At 39.2% G+C, this 23,689-nt stretch overlaps 1 protein-coding gene and 1 long non-coding RNA gene across 3 annotated transcripts; both read left to right on the top strand.

Annotated features, from left to right (window-relative positions):
- Positions 1-12,504: 12,504 nt before the first annotated feature.
- LOC140271989 (uncharacterized) lies at positions 12,505-17,774 on the top strand. 2 transcript variants are annotated; one of them, XR_011907877.1, is made up of 3 exons: positions 12,505-12,772; positions 16,006-16,089; positions 16,492-17,774. It is a non-coding gene; the product is annotated as an uncharacterized lncRNA (long non-coding RNA). The 2 variants fall into 2 exon arrangements; XR_011907876.1 differs by having other exon boundaries at positions 15,982-16,089.
- Positions 17,775-21,032: 3,258 nt separating this feature from the next.
- On the top strand, positions 21,033-22,865 carry LOC140271912 (G2/M phase-specific E3 ubiquitin-protein ligase-like). The gene is made up of 5 exons (XM_072367213.1): positions 21,033-21,640; positions 21,774-21,946; positions 22,102-22,109; positions 22,302-22,508; positions 22,609-22,865. Exons 1-5 carry the CDS (start codon positions 21,461-21,463, stop codon positions 22,863-22,865), a joined length of 825 nt encoding a protein of 274 aa, XP_072223314.1. The 5' UTR covers positions 21,033-21,460.
- Positions 22,866-23,689: the final 824 nt, after the last annotated feature.

Here is a 23,689-nt window from a genome sequence, read left to right as displayed (position 1 = left end):
TGAGTGAGAGAGGGAGAGAGAGCATAGCTATGACACCTTCAGGGGCTGGGACTCAGTGAGACACACATGGAGAGAGAGATAGAGAGATAGAGAGAGAGAGAGAGAGAGAGAAAGAGAGAAAGAGAGAGAGGTGGCAGGGAGGGGTTGAGCAAGTGGGGGTGGATTATGTTCTCAGAAATTATCAAAATCTCTCCACCCATTCCTGTTCCATTTACCCCATCTTTTTCTACTTACACTCAACATTGCACATACATACACATACAATTGTAGTCATGTTCAACTAATACTCTTTCTTTCGAAGACCTTTACCATGGTAACAAATACAAATGTACAGTATATGTGCTTCCATCAGCGTCACCACTGCAATGCTATTTGCTATAGCAAATGCACAGCTGTTTGTCTCCTTCTTGAATTCTGCAAGAGATAATGACTATTATGAATATTTCCTGTACAAACATGTAACCGTGAAGCTCGGTTCCACACTTGAAGCAGTCCTTCCTTTCATTCATATTAAACTTGACTTAATGAGCTACATGCAGAAGTAATCCATCATGAAATCTTATTGATATAAGTTAAGCAAAACTAAACTTGGATCAACCTAATAAAATGATAGTTGGGTCAGGTAGAACAGGCTAGTTAACTTCTGGATTGCACAAAAATCTTGTGAGCAACTTTAATTTTAATTTGTGGTGGCTGTAGTTCTGACTGAGCAAAACTATTTCAGTAACCTTTTGCTTTTACCAATGATGCTCCTCTATCAATACTACACATTACTGTGTTAAGAATATTAAAGACAATGCTTATCTCAAGAGAAAGTGAAAGTAAAAGGTCTGTAAAAGATCAGGTTGGCATTTTTTCACTAAAGTTCTGTGTAATATGGCACTCCCAGCCGTGTACACAGATGCAACATAAACCAAATTTAGAAGGTTTACACTGCCAAATTACATCTAACTACCTTTAAAATAACTTTCTGTTAAGTACTAAAGAAAAAATGGGGCCTGGCACTTGGTCCCCAGCTCCTGCAATAGTACTATAGACTCTACAGACATAGCCAGACATATCCACTGGCCTGTACTTACTGGAATTCAGGGTTACTTGAGGCTAAAATCGGCTTTGTCATCAGCCACCTGTTGTTCTGATTAATCTTGGCAAAGAAGTGCAGAAATCACCTACCGTTTTGTGTTCCCATCACCTGGCAAGCTATAGCGTTTGTCTGTTTCCACATATCAAGAGAATGTTCCAAGACACTTGCCAGACCAACAGGGGCTTTGTCACTTTTCCACACTGCCCTGAATTATTCGGAGTTCTTGCCTCAGTTTCACTTTCGTCTCTGCTACCCCCGTCCAGCTCCTTGGCTCCTCTGCTTACAAAACGACAAGTTTCCCCAACAACTAAATGACTGGACATGGGTTTTAAGTTATTCCAACAGACCTCTTGTTATAATGACCCATTAATTCATGACTTTGACTAAGTCAATACAATTTAGGTTAGTAAAACACTCAGCTATTGAGTAAAAAATTCAACTTGTAATGTGATCCTTAGCAGATTCACTGCCAGTGAAACAGTTAGGTACACACAGAATTTGTTGAATGATTCCTGAGTACAAGCCCATGATAAATTATAAGACATTTTTATGAACTGAAATAGGAAAAAGTTAACGGCCTCTCACAAATCAGGAAGACAAGACTAGTTGGACACTTGTCACCATTTGTTACAATATACTTTTGTTGGCAATCAAATTAACAGAATTGTGATGGGTAGTGCCGAACTCTACTTTCCAAAGTTCTGTGTAAAGCTATAGAGAGAGAATGGACAAAAGTAAGTATCATTCCTATTAACTGCTCAGGTAACTGTTTAAATAATCAATAAACGTTCTTATAAAAGAGCAAAGTATAACTCTCTGGTATAACAAATAGTCATTTGTGGTTGACCCTTGTTTTGCAGCAGACCTTAAGCAACTGTAACATTTGCCACTAACAATATTAACCCAGGTTTAGCTTCCTGATTAATTCTCCCCCTTGACTACAAGTGTGTGCAAATACTTATCATTAAAAAGTGTTATCCAATAAATACAAACCTATTAGCCTATTTTTGTTAACAAAGCTGGCCTTAAATGTTTGAATAAAAATGTCTCACTATCATGGTAGCTAATAGTGAATGTTAGTTTGAAATTAATAAAATTACAATAAACTAAAAAATATTTCAACCCAAAAGGAACTCATACTGTTGCAGTAATTTTTTTCTTTTTTTTTTCTTTTCAATCATTAATTCAATTCAATTCAATTCAATTTTATTTATATAGCGCCAGATTACAACAATTGTCATCTCAAGGCACTTAAGTAATATAGTCCAATTCAAGCCAATTGGAATTCAATTCATTGTAATCATGATCCAATTAATTCTTATAGAGCCAATTCAAAAAATTTATATCCTAGCTAAGGAAACCAACAGATTGCACCGAAATGTGTCTTCAGTCCAATCTCCCGTCCTGAGCGTGCCTGTGGCAACTGTGGAAAGGAACGACTCCCTTTTAACAGGAAGAAACCTCTGGCAGAACCAGACTCAGGAAGGGTGGCCATCCGCCTCGACCAGCTGGGGTTTGAGAAGACAGAAAAGAGGGAAAAGAGGGGGGAAAAACACCATAACGCCATTCAAAGGATATCTGTTGGATAATTTCACTTGTATTGTTATTGCTGCTGGCAGGGGTGACCATTTGTACCTCTCCATGTTGCATCATAGACGAAACCTCATACAGATCATTCTATGTTGTTTCAATATTATGCTATATAGAGAGTGGTCAACATTGTTCTTTATGTTCATCAGAGCAGTCCCCAGCACACACACAGTCTTTATTAGATTAAGTTTCTATGAGTCTCTGGCTCTGATGCTGCTGCCCCAACAGTTGGCAGGAAAGCAAATTGAGCTCTCCATCACAGACTTGTAGAAGGTATGCAACATCATGATGCAGAGATTTAAGGACCAAAGCTTAAGAAATACAGTTTATTATTATTTTCTTGAAGACAGCCTCGGTGTTGCATTTCCATTCAAGTCTGCTGTCTGGATAGTCTCACAGGTATCTGTATTCCTCAACCATTTCCACCACTTTGCCTCAGATAGAGATCATGTTGTGACTTACTCCTGGTCCTAAAATCCACTATGATCTCTTTTGTTTTTGTTTGTGTTCAAGGTTAAGTGATTGGTCCCACATCATGCCATAAAATTATTGATCAGTTCCCTGTACTCAGCGTCTTGTCCTTCACTGATACAACCAGCCTCTGCTGAGTCATATGAGTATTTTTTGGAGATGACAGGTCTCTGAGTTGTACTTGAAGTCTGGGATGTACGGAGTGAAAAGAAGCAATGAGAGTACAGTCGCCTGTGGTGATCATATGCTGCTGACTCCGTTTTTAGACACAGAACCCTTCAGTCTCTCAAACAGTGCTTTGTTTGTCAAGTACTCAATCTAGGATGATAAGCAAACTGTAATGGGCCCTGAAAGGAGTTCACTTGCTTATTTGGGTGAGCCAGTAACAGTCTTACCAGGACTTTCATGGTCCTTCAAGTCGAGATGTTCAGGCAACTTGTCTGTAGTCACTGAGGGCAATTGCGTGAGATTTTTTAGGTACTGGACTTTCTCCTGACTTAGGCTAAGGTGCTGTAGAATCCTACATAGCTGTTTTGCAAAAGTCCTCATGAAGCTGGGGCTGACACCATCTGGACCCGTAGCCTTGCTTTGGTTTCGTCTCTCGAGCTGCTACTTCACCTGACTGCTGGAGACACACAGACCAGAGGGGGAGGCAGAGGAGGTTTCAGAGAGATGTTGATCAGGCTGTGCTAGGATCCATCACTGACGTGGGGGATGATATAATGGAGGTGTACATGCTCATAGCTGATCTGAGCTGAACATGTTCAGCTCATTGGCACTGTCTTTTACCTTAAAAACCTGTGATCTTTTTCACCCCTGACCACACATCTCTCATGCTGTATTGCCACTTTTCTTTCCAGCTTTCTTCTGTACACCTTTTTGATTTTCATTTCGGTTTGTTTTATACTTTACAACACCAAAGTGCACTGATCCCACATCCACATTTTCACTACTGACTCGCAGTAAGCTTTACATGCTTAATAATGTCATACACAGTTTATATTTTTGTGAAATAAATTTGCGTGTCCGTACCTATTTTTGTCATGGCCTACTAAGTAGGGTCATCATAAATTGGTAGATCATCCACTTTATTTAGAATTAGGAGTAGGAATTAATAGGAATTTTTACTTTGATGATACTAAATTGTACTAAGTTTGAATTGCAAATGATAGTGAGATTTTGTCCTGAATTCAGTGTTTTTGCTGTTTCTGCAGACCTCACGGCCTGTGGTCGTGGAGTGTGTAATTTGTAAATAATGTGGAGCACCCTGGTAGGAATAGCAGTGTTTACCTTTAGGCTCATCGCTGGTTGGGGGTTAGTGTTGAGGCAAAGTGGGTAAAACGTCTGCTTGGGGGTACATCCATTGCTTCAGAGGAAGTCACTAGCATGCTTCTTCTCTTTTGCCATCCATCAGGCTTCAGTGTGTAAATTCTTCTCATAGTGCCGTATTAAGACTAGGGGTAGCTTAGCTACTGTGTGTGGTCGAGGTAGTTTGTGCAGATGGCTTCGTACCAATTAACGTTTCTGTACTCTTTGTGTGTACTTGTATCACCATCGTCTGGTCCAGTTCTTTTATATTTGTTGTTTGCTGATGTGATTCTGTTGTGACTTGAAATAGTGATTACATTTTGTGATCCCTTTGTTGCTGCTCCATCAGAAGAAGCTTTGGAAAAGTTTAATAAAAAAACTGTTACTCTCGCTGGCTGAAAATATTAAAAAATTAAAAATATTAAACCTGCTTTTAAACTGAAGTTGATTGATTCGGGACTGATAGACATTCATGAAGAGCAGGTTGAAATGATTGTCACAGAGTCTGTTAAATTGTCCACCTCTTTACTGTAAACGGAACATGACTGAGTGAAACATGAATCTGACCTAAAAAGCAAATTGAAGTGCAAAAAATTTGCCAGCAAGTAGATCAGGATGAGTAGGAGGTGGAAGCATATTGTATGTCTTGTATCTAAATAACAGCTCTGAGGAGCAGGCTGTTTGTAGGATTCCAATTTTGATGCACCATTTTGATGTAAATAATCTGTGGTGGTTACCACATTTCAATAAGTGGTACCCAGATATATTTTTCACATTATTTGAGAAAGTAAGTAAAATAAGGAAGTGATCTGATGAGGAGTGTGCAATTTGCTCACTGGGAATTCCCAGGAAGCATATTCATACTGAGGGAGGACGATAGTTTTAGCTGCAAGTGAATAAAATCTGCAGTGTTGAAGGCCTATGAGCTGGTGCTGGAGCCTTATAGACAGCGTTTTAAATCATGGAAAAAGAGAAATGGCATGTGTAGAGTTGGCCAGAGATCCCACAATGCATTTTAAATGCTGGTTAACCACGACAAACCGTATCTCTTTATTTTAATCTCTTTATCTTAGAGCAGTTTAAAATGTTCTTCCAGAGCTTATTCCTGCCTACACCAATTAACAAAAAGCCACTACAGTTATAGATTTGCAGTTTCAGCCAGTGAGTTTGAGCTCCTTCATGAAGACAGGTCTAGAGAGTGCATTGTGAAGCAAAGAGTAATTGCTTGTAAGGGGTTCTGCTGCAACACGTTCATGGAAGTTTAAAGAAATAACTAGTGTCTGTACAGTGGAAGCTTGCCTATTCCTATACAAATGGTTTTGGAGTCAGTCAGTGAGATTATTCTACTTGTAGTACCTGTAGATTCTGTTTGTTCGTCTTCTGCAGAATTAAATGCAACTCTAGAGTGCTCTGAAATGTCTTCAGTGTATGCAGTCACACATGCATGGAGTAAACTGTGGCATTAAATGGCCAGGATGATGGTAAAGCAAAGCATGTTGTCTCATTTAATACTGGAGCAGCATAGCGATGCTACTCCAAAGGATTTATTTGACCATCGGTGGAAATAAGAGTGTGGCAAGTGGTGATTTTTTGCATAATGAGCTGTTGTACAGGAAATTGGTTACTTTTTGCGTGAAGTTTATTGAAAGTCCCACATTTCAGTTAGTGGTCCCGGTAAAATTTTGTCCTCTTGTTTTGAAAGAGCATTGAACATCTTTTTCTGGCATTTTATGAAAAGAAGTGTCTGAATATGTGACAACTTGTCAGGAATGTCTGATAAGTCAAAGCAGAATGCTGCACTTGCTCTGATGCAAGCTGTTCCTGCAGTAAGTGAGCCATTTGAATGGCTTATTGTGGACTGTGTTGATCCGTTGTCAAGTTCCAAGTCTGGCTATAACCATTATGTGTCAAAGCAATCAGTACCCAGTCATTTACTCGTTGCAGTCCACTAAGACTGTTGTCAAGGCTTTCTCATTTCAGTATTTTGTATTTCTTAAGGTATTCAGAGCAACAGAGGTTATAATTTATCTTGCCATATGTCTGCACTGATATTGGAGCTATTACACATAAGTCATAATCAGTCATCTGCATACCATGCTCAAAGTCAAGGTGCCTTGGAAAAATATTATCAGACCCTGAAGTCTCTCTGAAATGCATATTGTACTGAGTTAAATAGAGAGTTGGAAGATTATGTAAATCTTTTGAAACCTTGCTATGAGCGTGCTACTGTCTATGGTGGTCAAGATGGTATGTGCCCTGCTCTTGCGGTGTCTTGAGAACAAGAGGATGATGGAGTGCTCAAGTCTGATGATATATATGTACGACTTTATTGATCAAGTTAGTTCTGCCAAATTTGTAAGTAAATTTAATTTATACAAGCGTGCACAAAATATATCAGCATTTATTATGCCATCTGGTTTCTTCTCTTATAAAGTCATGTGATTTGGGTTATGTCATTCTCCAGTGACGTTCCAGCATCTGAAGTTTTCCCAAAGCAATCAGGTATACTTAAGACTTGTGGCAGTGATGTCAAGGGGTCCTACACGTAAAACGGGAGATCTTTCTCATGCAGAGACAATTTGTTTTCCTCACCCTCTTTCAACACTGTTTTCAAATGTGCTTCAGATCGGAGCTGAATTGTAAGGGACTTGACTGCAACTAAAAAAGGTATTGGAGACAGGGGGCAGTCTTGCCTTTAGCCACTGTAAAGAAGGAATTAGTTAGCTATATCCCTGTAAGTTTGCACTTGTGCCAAAGGGGATGAGTATTGTAACTGGATCCATGAAATATGAAGTACTTAAACCAAGTTAGATGAGGTTATATTATAAATAGTCCCACTCCATCCAGTCAAATGCTTTTTCCTCATCAAGGGATAAAAGAATCTCCAACTGAGAGGAGGAGGGTGTGTATAAAACTTGAAGCAATCTGTGCATTGTAAAAGTAGAACACCAAGTGGGATCTTTAGGTCTTTAAGGTAACATGTTCAAATCTCTTTTTACTGCAACATAAGCAGAATTTCTGAATCCCAGGTGACTCGTCTTAGTGTGGGTTTAAACACGACTGAAATGCAAAGGATATACACCACAGCCAAATTTACACCAAATGAGCTTTATATGCTGTTTTACTTCAATAGCCTTATTGTCTTAAATTGGCATATTCCAGAAGGTGTTGCACTGAAGTTGAAGTAGCTCCTATAGTATCGCGTGTATTCACACACAAGTATACCAAGCTATTTTTTCTGCAAAAAAAGTGATTTTTGAAATATTTTTTCTGATTTGTAAACTGTGCTGCTTGAGTGGAATCTCCTGGTATTTTTAACACTTTTAGCACATCTGTTATGATGAGTTGCCATGCCAACACAAGAGTCGTTTACAAACTGGAGCAGCTAATTGAGCTTTCCAATTGCCAACTAAAGCCTGAAAAAAGACTCCAAATGTTGGGCAGGAGCTAGACAGAGAAACAGGTGGAGAAAATAGAGGCCGGATCCTCCCTAAAAACTGATGGGGAATGTCAGATCACAAGCAAACACAATAGATGAGCTTGGAGCGCTAAAATGGACAAGCTTGAAGCACTCAGGAGAATAATGAGACATGACTGCAGCAGCTTGTACTCCAATGCTCCAATGCTTCTCTATCTGGCTTTAAGACAAAACGAAACTCCAGAGACATTAGGGCTTGTGGCAAAGTGGACGTTTCACATTAGTCGTTAACAACAGATGGTGGAATCCTGCACATGTCACTGTGAAGGAGTGTATCTGTACCCAGGACATGGAACTGCCAGTTGTGAGTTTCCACATTATCTAACAAGAGGGTTCAACTGTGTCACTCTAGTGGTGGTGTATATAATATCTGGAGCCACTGCTGATACATTCTGTGATGTCGTTAGCTCAGATATTTACAAACAAAACAAAAGGGATGATTGTGGATTTCAGGAAGACTAGGAATTAGCTGAACACTGACTCTATCCTAGGTAAAGAGATGGAGGTGGTTGAGGAACACAGATACCTGGGAGTCGACCTGGACAGTAGACTGGAAATGCAACACAGAGACTGTCTTCAAGGGAGGACATTACAGACTGTACTTCTTGAGGGAGCTTCGGTCCTTCAGTGTCTGCACTAAAATGTTATTAATTTTTCACAAGTTGGTGGTAGAGAGTGCAATTTGCTTTGCAGCCATTTATTGGGGCAGCAGCATCACAGGTAGTGACTCAAATAACTGAAAAAACTGATAAAGAAGGCAGGCTCCGTGCTGGGGCCCTAGACCTGACTGTAGAAAGAAGAATGCAGCACATATGAGGGGCCGTACAAGACATAATTCATTCTAACTCTCTCACACACATACGTTCTCCTTTCACATATATATATTCTCCTTTCACACACATACATTCTCCTTTCACATACATATATTCTCCTTTTAAATACATATATTTTCACTCTAGCGCACACATATATTCTCCTTTCACACACATACATTCTCCTTTCACATACATATATTCTCCTTTTGTATACATATATTTTCACTCCCACGCAAACAGATATTCTTCTTTCACACACATGCATTCTCCTTTCATGTACATATATTTTCACTCTCGCACACATATATTTTCTTTTCACACACACACATTTTACATTCATATACATATATTTTCACTCTCACACATACATTGTCCTTTCACACACATACATTCTCCTTTCCCACACATGTATTCTCCTGTCACACATACATTTTCTTTTCACATACATGTATTCTCCTTTCACACACATTTATTTTCAATTTTTCATGTAAAAAAATATGTATGTCTGAAGAAAATATATTCAATTCAATTCAATTCAATTTTATTCATATAGCACCAAATTACAACAGTTGTCATCTCAAGGTACTTAAATAATATAGTCCAATTCAAGCCAATTGGAATTCAATTAATTGTAATCATAATCCAATTAATTCATATAGAGCCAATTGAAAAAATAATATCCTAGCTAAGGAAACCAATAGATTGCACCATAACGCCATTCAAAGGATATCTGTTGGAACAAGGAAACACAAGTTAATAATCCCAATAATGTCACATGTACATAAAATCATTTGAGAAATTAAACAGGGAAAAGAGAGCAAAGTGAGGAAAGGTGTGACAGATGAGGTCCCCCAGCAGTCTAAGCCTATAGCAGCTTAACTATGGGATGTTTCAGGATTACCTGAGCCATCCCTAACTATAAGCTTTATCAGAAAGGAAAGTTTTAAGCCTAATCTTAAAAGTGGAAAGGGTGTCTGCTTCCCAGACATTTACTGGCAGCTTATTCCACAAGAGAGGGGCCTGATAACTGAAGGCTCTGCCTCCCATTCTACTTTTAGAAACTCTGGGAACAACAAGTAAACCTGCAGTTTGGGAGCGAAGTGCTCTGTTAGGAAAATATCTTACATTGAGATCTTTAAGATATGATGGAGCTCGGTCATTAAGAGCTTTATATGTGAGGAGAATAATCTTAAATTATATTCTGAATTTAACAGGGAGCCACTGAAGAGAAGCTAAAACTGGAGAAACATGATCTCTGCTGTTAGTTCTCATCAGAACTCTGACTGCAGCATTTTGGATCAGCTGGAGGCTTTTCAGAGAATATGTGGGACAGCCCAATAATAAGGAATTACAGTAGTCCAATCTTGAAGTAACAAATGCATGAACTAGTTTCTCTGCATCACCCTGAGACAGGATGTTCCTGATTTTAGCAATATTACAAAGGTGAAAGAAGGCAGTCCTAGAAACCAGTTTTATATGTGCATCAAATGATCAATTCTGGTCAAAAATAACTCCAAGGTTCCTCACTGTAGAACTAGAAGCCAGGGAAATACCATCTAGAGTAACTATATAACTAGACAATTTCTCCCTGAAGCGCTCAGGTCCAAAGAGAACAACTTCAGTTTTATCTGAATTTAAAAGCAGACAGTTCTGAGTCATCCAGGTCTTTATGTCTTTAAGACAGGCTTGTAGTCTGACCAACCTATTGGTTTCATCTGGTTTCATAGATAAGTACAGCTGAGTATCATCAGCATAACAATGGAAATAATCCTGATTAGGGTAGCAGAATTCCAAAGTATCTGCACCCCAAAACTACTATCAAAAATATATAAATTATTGTCTAAGATAGATGACACAATGTCTATACCATCCTCAAAATGGGAGGCAGATTTATCCAGATAAATACGACTTAAACCAGCCTAATGCAGTTTCTTTAATCCCAATAACATGTTCAAGTCTCTGTAACAGAATGCTGTGATCGATCGTATCAAATGCAGCACTGAGATCCAACAGGATAAGCATAGGAACAAGTCCGCTATCAGAGGCTAAGAGGAGGTCATTGGTAACTTTCACCAGTGCTGTTTCTGTGCTATGATGCACTCTGAATCCTGACTGAAACTCTTCAAACAGATTATTTCTATGTAAATGATCACAAAGTTGAACTGCAACTATTTTTCAACAACTTTAGACAAAAAAGGGAGATTGGATATAGGTCGATAATTAGCCAACACTTCTGAATCAAGAGTAGGTTTTTTAAGTAAAGGTGTAATTACAGCAACCTTAAAAGTCTGAGGTACATATCCTGTCAACAAAGACAGATTGATCAAATCCAATATGGAAGTGTCAATTAAGGGGAAAACCTCCTTGAACAGTCTGGTTGGGATTGGGTCTAACATACAAGTTGATGGTTTAGAAGAGACTATTGCTGTTGTTAGCTCAGAAAGATCAACTGGGCAGAAGCTGTATAAATACAAATCAGGTTCTAAAGATACTTCTAAAGCTGCTGTACTTGATGATACATCAGTGATAATAGTGGGAAGGATTCCATTAATCTTCTCTCTGATAGAAACTATTCTTATTCTCTTCTATCAATGATGAATAATAAGCAGTTCTAGCTTTACGAAGTGCTTTCTTATACGTTATTAAACTATCTTTCCAGATTAATTGAGACTCTTCTAAATTAGAGGAACGCCACTGTCTCTCCAGCTTTCTTGTAGTCTGCTTTAAAGCATGAAGCTGTGAATTATACCAAGGAGCCAGCCTCTTCTAACTGGTTACCTTCCTTTTCAGAGGGGCAACATTGTCCAGTGTTGTATGCATTGAAATTATAGTGCTGTCAACAAGAGAGTCAAGTTCTACTGGAGTAAAATTTAGGTAGCCGTCCTCTGTCATATCAGCACATGGCAGTGAAGAAAAGGATGATGAAATCAACTCTTTAAATCTGGTTACAGCATTCTCTGACAGACACTTTCTATATGTAGAATTCTTCTCAGAAGCCATATAGTCAAGTAATGTAAATTCAAAAGTTATTAAAAAATGGTCAGACAAGACAGGGTTATGAGGGAACACTGTTAACTGTTCACTCTCAATGCCATAAGTCAGCACAAGGTCAAGGGTGTGATTAAGGCAGTGAGTAGGTCTGTGAACACTTTGAGAAAATCCAATAGAGTCTAATATAGAATTAAAGTTAATATTTAGGCTGTCATTTTCAACATCTACATGAATATTAAAGTCACCCACTACAATGACTTTATCTGTACTCAGCACTAACTGTGATAAAAACTCTGAGAATTCAGATAGAAACTCAGAATAAGGGCCAGGTGGACGATACACAACAACAAACACAAGAGGTTTTTGTGATTTCCACTTTGGGTGGGAAAAACTGAGAATCAGAGATTCAAAAGAGCTAAAACTAATCTTGGGGCTAGGACTGATTAATAACCCTGATTCCAAAGTGGGATGAATGCCGTCTATCCTCATCAGACCAGGTTTTCTCCAGAAAGATTGCCAATTATCTATGTAGCCCACGTTGTTTGCTGGACACCATCTAGACAACCAGCGATTGAATGAGGACATGCGGCTAAACATGTCGTCACTGGTCAGCAAAGGGTGTAAGAGAAGAATATATGTATGTGAGAGGAGAATATATGTGAGTGTGAGAGAAAGTATAGAGGAAAAGGAAGGCAACTCATGTATGTGTGATGTGATTGGCTGTTCAGGAGGGACTGGGTGGGACTACTTTTGTGAAAGGACGCCATTGTTTCTCGCGTATGCGATGGCATTACTAGCATTGTGTAGAAACTGATAGCTAATCACTGAAACTCTTAAGTCGGCTTAATAGAGCCCCCTGCCTCAGAGAACAGGGGAGCTGAGTGTATTCACTTAATTTTAGATGGAAATAGCCCCTCAACAACTGGAAAACTCTGACGTGTGTGAAAACTACTGCAGGCTGCTTTCCTGTGGCAGTTCAAAGAAGGTTTAATGAAAACCAAGGACTGATTGATGCTCACTTCAAACTTGGAAGCTGTAAGTTTTGCCCTTTCTTATGTTGCTTTACTGTTTATGTTTCATGTTAAACTAGCATCAGCGCTGTCCACGGCTAACCGGGCTAATTTAGCATCGCTGGACCGATGACATTTAAAAATGTTACTGATGGACAGCTAAAGGAGCACGAGGTGGTGTGTAAAATGTCTGTATGAGTTTTAAGTTACATGTACATGATATGAACGATAGAGCTATATAAATTATATAATTTAATGCTGGAGCTAAGGTAAGTTACTATGCTTAGCATGGCAGACAGCTAAACCGTTAGCCCATGGATATAAATGGCACAACACACTAAAACAGCCTCCTGTAAGTTAGTCAAAAGATTTTATATTTTATTAGTCTGTTAGCTTTATAAACAGTGATAACACCTGAGGCACATTTTATGAGGAATGCAGGACTTGAAACCTTTATTACATTTGTATGACATTTGACTAAGTGAACTCTTCGATGATGTCATTCTGCATAATGATTAGCCATGTGCTTCTGTTTGTCTGAACAATGGACAGATAAATAAAGATACATTTGCCTCATGTTGTGTAGGCCTGTACGATTAATACATTTTTCATCGTCATCGCGATGTGACCGTTCACGATAAACACATAGCAAAAGCTGGTCTGTAATGGCATAAGTTCGCTAGGACACTGTGTGCTGGCTTGTCCGGCAGTTAACATAACAGCTGTTTAATGTTTTGTTCCTACCCAAGCCAGTCATAATGAGTAATGTAATGTAATGTAATGTAACAACCTCCTTGACCCAAACCAATCTGGGTTTAAAAGTGGACACTCCACCGAAACGGCTCTGTTGGCTGTGACAGAAGCCTTAAAAGAAGCCAGAGCGATAGCTAAGTCCTCTGTACTTATCCTGCTCGACTTATCGGTTGCATTTGACACTGTCAACCACAGTATCCTTTTGTCCATACTCTCAAGCATGGGCATCACAGGGAGAGCACACTCCTGGTTTGAATCATACCTCACTGGTCGCTCTTTCAAGGTATCCTGGCTTGGTCACACTTCTGCAGCGCACCACCTCGCCACAGGGGTCCCTCAAGGTTCAGTACTGGGACCTCTTCTCTTTGCCATATACACCAACTCACTGGGACAGATCATCCGATCACACGGCTTCTCATACCAATGTTATGCTGATGATACCCAGCTCTATCTGTCATTCCCACCTGACGACCATACGGTCTCAGCCCGAATCTCAGACTGTCTCTCTGACATATCAACATGATGAAAGCCCATCACCTCCAACTTAACCTCCCAAAAACTGAACTGCTTGTCTTCCCAGCCAAACCAACCATACACCACAGCATCTGCATCCAAACTGAATCCCTATCTCTTGCTCCATCAAAGGTTGCTAGAAACTTGGGTGTCATGATTGATGAACTAACCTTCAAAGATCACGTTACCTCGGTTGCTCGTTCATGCCGCTTTGCATTACTAAACATAAGAAAGATCAGACCATACCTGACCCAACATGCCACCCAGCACCTGGTGCAGGCCATAGTCATCTCCTGCCTTGACTACTACAATGCTCTCCTAACTGGTCTCCAGCCTTTGCTGTGAAACCTCTGCAGATGGTCCAGAACGCGGCGGCGCGTCTGGTCTTGGATCAGCCTAAAAGAACACATGTCACCCCTCTGTTCATTGAACTCCTCTGGCTGCCCTTAGCCGCCCGCATCAGATTCAAGTCCCTGATGTTAGCTACAAAGTGCTTAATGGAACGGCTCCATCTACTTGAATGCTCTTGCAAAGGCTTATATCCCAACTGGGTCCCTCCGTTGGTCCCAGGATTGTCGTCTAGCAGCTCCTACACCACGCCTAAGACAATCCAAACTCTGTTCATGTGTCGTCCCACGATGGTGGAATGACCTACCGAGCGCTACCAGAACAGGGGCGTCCCTGTCTATCTTCAAGAAGCTCCTGAAAACCCAGCTCTTCAGAGAGCATCTCCTATCCCAGCACTTACCTTGTACTTCCCTACCCCCTCTATCTCTGCACTTTATCTTTCTGCTCTTCCTTCTATGCCTGCACCCTATCTCTACTCTGTCCCCTCTGACAGAGTCGGACTACTGGGTTTCTTCTATGTAGTTTATTGTTAGCTTTTGTATAGCTTGTTATATCTTGATTTGTAAATCGCTTTGGATAAAAGCGTCTGCTAAATACATAAACAAACAAACAAAAACAAAATGTACTTCTAGTCATTTTCACAAAAGTAAAATACCCATTGTCTTTTATTATAAAGAAAACCATAAGGATAGAATTCACTATAGCACCGGTAACATCAAGTTTTAAAGCTTTTTCGTGTAATAAAGTAGCCATTTAGTTCCCCGTTGTGCTGCCAGTTTATCCATATAATGCATGTTGCACATTTGCTCGACATGATGGGAGACATGATGCTCAGTCTGTCTGCTGAGGTGATCTGTGGTCAAAACTTCACCGTCATACTGGTAGAAGAACACGAGTCGATTCATTTACCTGCAGCTTTTTGGAGATTAAACGCGGGGTGGATGGCTTCATTTTGGAAGATAAATGTAGTCTCATAGATGAAAATAAACATCTGTGGCAGCTACGTTAGCTTATTTGAATGAAAAGTGTACCGTGACCAGACCTGGAGTTCTGAGTCTGGTTCACAAACTTGATCAACGTTATGAGTTGCCATAACGGAATTATTTTTCTAATGTTGCTATTCCAAATCTGTATGAAAAGTGCATGACGACGGTGGAGTCCGGGCTGGGCCAGGTCGAGTTTTGTTTTTGTTGAGAGCAGGGAAAGTAAACTTGAATTTATTTTTCCAATAGATACACGTGAAAATTAATGTTAGGTGGGTTTTGTTCAATAAAAGCATGCACAAGAATATTATTTTCCCTTTTTTTTTTTTTTTTTTTATTAAATTACCATCAGCTATTCAGTGTTTGTGTGTACCTAAAAGCAGGGAATCTATTAAAGCTGAAAAATCTGAAAGAGACAGGAACTGCATATGCAAACTTAAATATTTTCTTATTCATCGCAAGTCATATTGTCATCGCAATATTTAACAGTGTGATCGCACATCACGCATTTTACTGATATCGTGCGGTTCTAGAATATTCCTTCATTTGTGTGTTTGTATCAGTTGCCTGTTTATTCACTTAAAATAATGCAGTCTAATTCAGTGTTGGAATTCTCTCTCTCTAATGTGGTTTTCAGGCTAAGTGTCAGTCCTGTCTCCAGGGCAGTCTTGGGGTAATGTGGAGAAGTTGAGCCATCACTACTGAGGCCTTCCAGTGTAATCCTGTGGTTCTACATAAAAGCATGGTAGGTGCAACTACTGAGAAAATTCAAAGAAACAGAGAACACGACCATGTTCAAATAGAACAGGAAAAGTGTTTTGAGTGCTTACGATAATCCACATTAAGATAATAATTCACATGCCTACACTAAAATAAATATCCTAAGAAATCTTTCCAAATGCCACAGCAACAAAGAATGATTCTTACAGAAGGACACTTAAACAAAGTATTGAAATGTAATTAATGATGGTCAGATGACCTAGAAATGAAATGCATAGAATGCCATAACAAGATAGATCCAAGAATTACACAACTGCAGTGGTAATGTGTATGTATGGTTTAGCGTCTGCTAAATGCATAAACATAAACAAACTGATCAATCATGACCGTGTAATAAAGGTAACAATGATTCTGCCATATTTTACAGATAATCAGGGTGACCTGATAATACTGTAGTTTTCCTGGACCCAGCCAGACGCTCTTCGCAGTATGAGAAACCATCAGAGGAGGAAGTTATTGTTGTTGCTTCAGTCAAGCAAAAGCCTGAAAGACAACAGCCAGCAGCATCGGGAAGCCTCAGTATCCACAGAACATGCATCAGGATGATCTGTGTGACCTGAGAGCTCCATTACCCGCTGACACAACTTCAGTATACAAGAAACTCAATGCAAGACATGATATGTTTACATACAATTAAAGAGTTTCTTACTATTATCTATACCTAATTTATCCTCACTGGTGTTGAATAAAGTTATTTGTTTTGTTTGTAATGAAAGTTTTTTTTTTTTTTCAATTCAAATGAAGGTGGCATTAGAGAAAAGAAATATGGAAATCCTTTAATAAATAGTGTATTACTCTGTAAACATCACACGTAAAACTTTAATTGTTGACAGATTACAATGTATTGCATTCAATATTCTGTATGGTATTTGGAAAGGGTATCAAACAATCTGCACCTTTGAAACACATTTTAAAGCATAAATCAGGGTTGATATCCTTGAAAAGTGCTTGAAACCACTCAACATTGTAACTGCATTACTTTCATGAAAATAGTTTCATAGTGGCTCAGGCAAGTTCTACAGGATGCCAGGTCTACTTCTAGGCTGGTTACACATTTTTTAATGGGCTTTCCTTTAAATTTTCACCCTTTTGTAAAGTGCTGTCACATTGTTAAAAATCACATGAGACTCCACCCTGTCTGGACCACACCGTGCCTCCTGAGGTTATGAAAGCCCACCCTCAAACCTCAGCCCGCTCTCTTTTCCCTCCACAAGGAAACCACCCGATGTTCTTACCTTGCTGTTTTCTTTTATTTTGTACAGGAAATCATCCACCACCTTTTGTTCACCTATAAATTTCTACCAGCTACCAAATAAATTACTGAACTGATCTCTGGAAACATTGACCCCTGGTCCTTTCATAATATTCAAATGGGAGTAATCCTCAAAGATAAGAATAGTTTGGTGAATAATCTGATTATTATTACAAATCATTATATAGGCTACACAAGCGTCGGTATGCCAAACCGCCCCTCTCATGGCTTGCTCTTAAGAATGGACTGTCCTTGTTACAAAAATAATCCACATGCAAATAAACCGTACACATTTATAGCAGAATTGAACATGTCCTAAACTCCTTGTATTTAACTAATATGGATTGACTTTTTATTTCTTATCTATTTTATTCTTCTTTCTTTTTTCCTTAATTTTATATCTGTTGTATGTTTGGTTTTGATATGTTATACACTACCAAAATAAGTTTGTCAGTTTGAAATTTCAACGATGTGAATTTACTTTGAAGTGTAAGATAATTATATTTATGTTTGAGTATGTCATTGCTCCTGTATTGTTCTATGTTAAAATAAAGTTTAAAAAACAAAACAAAAAAAAACCTACACTGGGTGTGTCCGGGTGTGTCAAATATTTACTGCGCTGTGATTGGCTGAGAAGCAAACCCGGGTCATGCTCAGGTCACTATCAGCATGGAGGGTGAGAATGATTCTCGTGTTCTGTCTTAAGTCTTAAGGAACATTTTATCAACCTCGGAAACCGTCACATCCTTGTCTTCTGCCCTTGAGCGCCATGTGACAGGTTCTCCACCAACATTTAATCACAGCACGGTGGAAAATTTAATAAGACAACTTTTCAGACCAGGCAACTCCCAAGCGGGCCAAGCAGCTAACGGTAACGGTACACAAGGCCAAAGTGGAGAAACACGGCAGTCTTTGCGATATCAGACTCGGACACATTTTGGCACTTGGAACTCCCGTTCAAGAAAAAGGTAAGTATACAGTCAGATTTAACTACGAAAAGATGTGGAAGTACAAGCATCCAAGCTTGGCTATACACTACTGAACTAACGTTTCTGCTACCTCCATTAATAAATTAAATGATTGTATTTTGTGATTTCGGTGTTTGAACGGGTTAATTTGGATTTACCGTTTTCACACAACCGAACTGATTGAGGCAGCACTAGACCGACATTTCTTGTGTTCTGCAAGGTTAAACTTCTGTTTTTGTTAAAGGAGTCTGGTGCTGGAGAGAGTTCTATTCCTGTCAGAAAGAAACTGTCTGATGACATGGCAAAGTAGTGCCCATATTCTTAATATGGCCTACACTTAAATTGATATTGATTTTTACTAGGGTTGACTTTTTTTATGTGTCTAAAATATGCTTATCTGCTGACCCGTCCACAGCTGCACACAGACTAGCTTATTCTTCTAAGGTTTTGTTCAGGTATTGGTGACGGTGTTACGCCGAGAAATGCCTGCTTGCAGAGAGCTGCATGCCAGTGTTGTGCCGGAATAGGAAACCAAGTGCACTTACGGGGAATTTGGTCAACGTAACCCGTTCCAATCCAGAGTTATACGGTGCAGTCGTTTTTCGGCACAACACCGGCAAGCAACTGAATCGAACATTTTTGATACCCCGCCCTAGTTGTAGCGCATGCATGATGAAATGACTGACTGCCAACTTTTAGGACTTATTAGATTTTGTTAGATTAGATTTTGTTATGTTTTATGAGTTAATGTGCTCAGAATGCAATGAAGAATGAATACATATCAAATATGTCTGCTTGGTTTTCCAGGACCAAAACTCCGTATCACGCTACTTTAAACAAAGATATCATCCTCCTTCCAAGGCCATCAAGCTGTGTTGTCGTCAAGCATCGCACAAAGCTCTGGATCTGAATTCCATAAATCCTGGGATCAGGAAACTGTCATTGAACAAATAAGGGATGCCTTTGGAGAAAAAATCCCTGCTGATGTGAGGTAAGCAAACTGTGCACTAGTCTAAACTGTGATGAAGTGATTCTACTCAAATGAAAAAAATTAAAGTACATCTCTTGGAATTTCCAGTAGTGAAAGTGTCATAAAATAAGATTTTATATACAGCAGACAAAACTTAAACTGCACAAGCCCATTGTTCATACTAATACATTTAATTTTGTGTCATTGCTTAAATTTCTCATTATTTTTTTCTGGCTGCTGGTTTACTGTCTATCTTAAAAGACAAATGGTAAATGGACATATCAGTTTCAGTGTGTCTTGTGCATTATGTTCTCTTCAAAAAAGTATTTTTTTCTACCTTTTGCGATTTTATCCACTGTTTCTCAGCCTAGAATTTCTGATGGCATGTGGCAACAGACTGATTTTGCCAAAACTGCGTGTTGGACAGGAGCTGGATGCAGTTCTCATCCTTAAAGTATATAAATCAAAAGCCCTGTACATCAGACCATCAAAGCCAATTTTGGTATGTTGCATCACATCTGAAAGAACCTGCAGGACATCACACATGACAATAATCCCAGGTTTGGCAAACACTGCTTTATGGGAGATTTTTCACTTTTAAAGAATGAACAGTAATTATTTACTTTCTTTTTCTTTCCAAGGATGATATTGCAAGCTACAGCAGTGAAGACAACAATGGTGAAGAAAATACTGGTTCAGCAAGGCAGCTGCGCTCCTCATCTCTAAGACAAGACCCATGTTCAGCGACTGCCTCTGTATCAAACTGTACTTCTGCAGTTGACCCTTCTGCCTCATCACTGGGGTGTGAAGCACTATGCACTCAAACGCCTGTCTTGACACACCAAGGCACTATGTCCTTCAACCACAGCAGCATGTCAGCAAGCAGTTCTTCTAGTCACTTGCCTGTAAGCTCACTGGAAAGCTGCCCCTCCACCAGTCAGCCTTCTACTTCATCAGCAACTTCAGTTGATCCAGCTCTGGTCCTGAATTGGCAAACTAGCCCAAGCTCACCCTACCGAAGCAGCGTTCTAGCAAGTCATTGTTCTGCATTACCCTCTACCTCAACACAATCGGCAAACTATGACAACTACCTTTCTGTGCTGGCTGCACTGTCTGACATGTCTTCCGATGAAGAGGAGTTGAACCAGGCTATCCCAGCAAGCCTGCAGAGTGAAAGGTGAGTACAAAATGCAATTTTTTTTTAGGTAGGTAAACATGCAGTTTTGCTGTGTTACTGCTGATCTTTTTATTTATTTTTTTGTCCTCCCGTGCTCCCGATGGCCAGTCCGTCACTCTTTTTGATGTTTACTGTACAGTTCTGCTCTTTTTTTCTCTCCTTGTTTTATTCCATTCAGCAGCGCTGCAGGTGTTTGATGATGTGAAAAATCCTAATATTCTGTTGTTATTGTTTATGCTGGTATTTGCACATATAAAGATAAAGCCCTTAAGGCAAAAAGCTTTTTTTTTTTTTTTTGTCACACTACTTTTTGAATACGTCACAGACACTCAATAGAGCATTTAAGTCTTAATGGTAATGGTCATTAATTGGTTAATGAGTGTCGGTCATAAAAAAAATGTGCATCCCTACTACATATCCAAACCTTGTGACTTTGTACAATATGAAATACTTACTCTACTAACACACACATTATACTCTCAAGACTAGTGTGTGGACTCTAACTTACATGCATCTTGTTTGTTTCAGAATGACCACAGGTACCTCATCATCATTTGCAAGATCTTGCATCAAAAATAAACCATCAAAAGAAATGCAAGTTCAACATTAACCGTTCCGCAGTCCTGGATGGAGCCATAAGAGGTTTTAAACGAGGGACATACGATCCATATCACACTATTTCAGTCAGGTTTTCTGATGACATGGGAGTATCTGAGGAGGCTGTGGACTTGGGTGGACCAAGAAGAGAATTTCTACGACTTCTAATAGAAGCATTTCCCCAGTCTCCAATGTTTGAGGGAGAAGAAGGCAAAATTAACCTGGCCCTTGTCACTGAGATGTCACTGAGATGCTGAATGCAAATTAATCTAGTGATATAAAGTATACATATTTTCTATGATTGCACAGGTTTGTGTTTAGTCTTTGGTTGCATGCAATGTCAAATGTATATTAATTTTATTTTCTGTAGCCATGAAAGAGGACAGGTACTTCATTGCAGGCAGAGCCATCGCGGTAAGCCTCATACGCGGTGGTCGTCCAGCAGCCTTCCTGTCTCCAACTGTCTTCTTTTGCCTTGTTGAAGGCCCAGAAATGGCTAAGCCACTTTTGAAAGATGTTGCGGATAGCGACCTTTGTGAAAAAATTAAAAGGGTAATGTTTTGGGGTTTTTTTTTCTGTTAACGAATTAGCTGTCGTGTATGTGTCTCTCACTAGTGACTAGTGTAGAGGGTGACATGTTATTACAGCACATCAAATTTAGTTTGTTTATTCCATCTGCTGTAAGGTCACAGAGTGTAAATCATTTGAAGATCTGCGAGCAACAACAGAGCCACTTGAGGAGTATTTGGCCAATGCTGGTTGCCTGAGACCACTGCGGAGGTTGGAAGACAAGAATCTGCTTGTGGATGACATCCTGATGTTCCAAGTGATCCACAGTGTGCGAGGTCCTTTTGAGAGGTACACTTTTATCTTCGGGTTTCTGCTTCTCCTATGAAGACTGCCTTGTGTTCAGGGTTTTTTTGTGGGGCATTTCTCTTTAAAGTGTATGGTACGCTAGACCATACCTACCCTCCACATGAATTGATAAGGTGTGCTGGGGTTTACCTTGGCAGGTTACGAGGTGCCATCACATTTTTGAATTTAACATGTGCCATTACTGTTGTACCTAACCTGAAATACTATACATGTGAATATATACCCCTAGTTTTATGATTATGATATTGTGTCTTTGATTCATCCACCACATGTGAAGATATAAAAACAAACTGTTTTGTTAAAAGTCACCAAAAAAAAAAACACTTGTGATTTTCAGATGGACTGAGAACACTTGGTGTGCTGGACAAAATCCAAACTCACCCAAATAGTTTTTATCCCCTGCTATGCTGGTCTCCCGCAACCCTCACCGCTGACCTGGTTGACAGCTTCTTTACCATCCGACTTTCTCCAGTTGACAGCAACAGACGGCATGCTGAAGAGGTTGTTGTCCCTTTCTGGAGAGACTACCTAGCAGATTCAGAGGGTGACTGTAGAAGTATTTTTATTATGAACTGAAATATCTTCTCACTTCAACTTCTACTTATAACACAAATCTAATTTCTTATGTATTGCTTTTTCTCTAGATCAAGAGGGAACACAGAAGCTGGGGACAATTCTCAGCTTTGCCACTGGAGCCAATACTGTTCCACCAATTGGCTTCTCTCCTCAGCCTTCAATTGAATTTCTTCACCAAGAGTATGATGCAGGAACCACCTCTAAACTGCCAATTGCAAACACCTGCATCAACTGCTTAAAGCTACCACTGTATACCTCTTATAGAAACTTTCAGGAACACATGGACTTTGCATTGGGCAATACCCATGGTTTTGGCTTAGCTTAATTTGTGTACAGGCATACCTCTCAGCATTGAGCACTTAGCTAATCCCAGAACAGTGCTCTTGGTGTAGATGTCGTGATAGTCTTTACGTTCAATGAAGGCAGTGCAGAGACCTATTATGAAGTAAATTTAAAATGGGTTTGAAAGTTAGCTTTGTATTTCTATACTGGACTAGGTTGCTAGCCATCTTGAAACCATTTATATGTAAGTTCATTGGTAAATTGTTGCGATTTCTACAGTATTGTTTACCACTTCCTACCAGCTTTTATCAGTGTTTATGTAACTGATTTTATACTTCATTTTCTTCTCACTATTTATTTTAGTTTACATTTATTATTTGTGTTGGCATAGACCATTTATCAGACATTTCAAGTTGCCTTAAGTATTTTTGTTCTTTACAAAATTATGAGAGTTTACCGAATTTTTCTGTCTGGCTAAGCAAGCTAAAGGTGATTCACTGAATGACCTGACATAAACCTTGATCACAATTAAAATGCCCTTGTTAAAGCATTATTTTCTAAAATTGATGTACACACTGATATTATGTTTGTTAAATGAAAGTGGGGCCTTTACCAATCTGGAAAACCTCAAAGTTCTCATAAGTGATGCTTAAATGTTGTTTAATATAATTGTATCGAAGTCTAAAATCAAATAGAAATTTTGTAAAGCTTACAATTTTATTTCCCTTCATGCATGGTGATGCTCTACACTTTCATAGTTCAAATAACGGAATGTTTTTAGAATAAGTGTCAGTGGTTTATAGTCTTCTGAATTGTAAACTGCAATTCAGAAGAATACAAAACATTGTAAACTTTTTTTTAAAATCA

The sequence above is a fragment of the Leuresthes tenuis genome, unplaced genomic scaffold (genome assembly GCF_036924035.1).
Source record: "Leuresthes tenuis unplaced genomic scaffold, fLeuTen1.0.hap1 SCAF_16, whole genome shotgun sequence".
NCBI lineage: Eukaryota > Metazoa > Chordata > Actinopteri > Atheriniformes > Atherinopsidae > Leuresthes > Leuresthes tenuis.
Note: the sequence above shows the minus strand (reverse complement) of the source record. Positions and strands in the feature narration are given on the sequence as shown.

Coding starts and splice junctions, on each gene's coding strand:
- LOC140271912 (XM_072367213.1), top strand. CDS start 21,461: ATGAAAGAGGACAGGTACTTCATTGCAGGCAGAGCCATCGCGGTAAGC. Junction 21,641..21,773: donor TTTGTGAAAAAATTAAAAGG/GTAATGTTTTGG, acceptor ATCTGCTGTAAG/GTCACAGAGTGTAAATCATT. Junction 22,509..22,608: donor CTACCTAGCAGATTCAGAGG/GTGACTGTAGAA, acceptor CTTTTTCTCTAG/ATCAAGAGGGAACACAGAAG.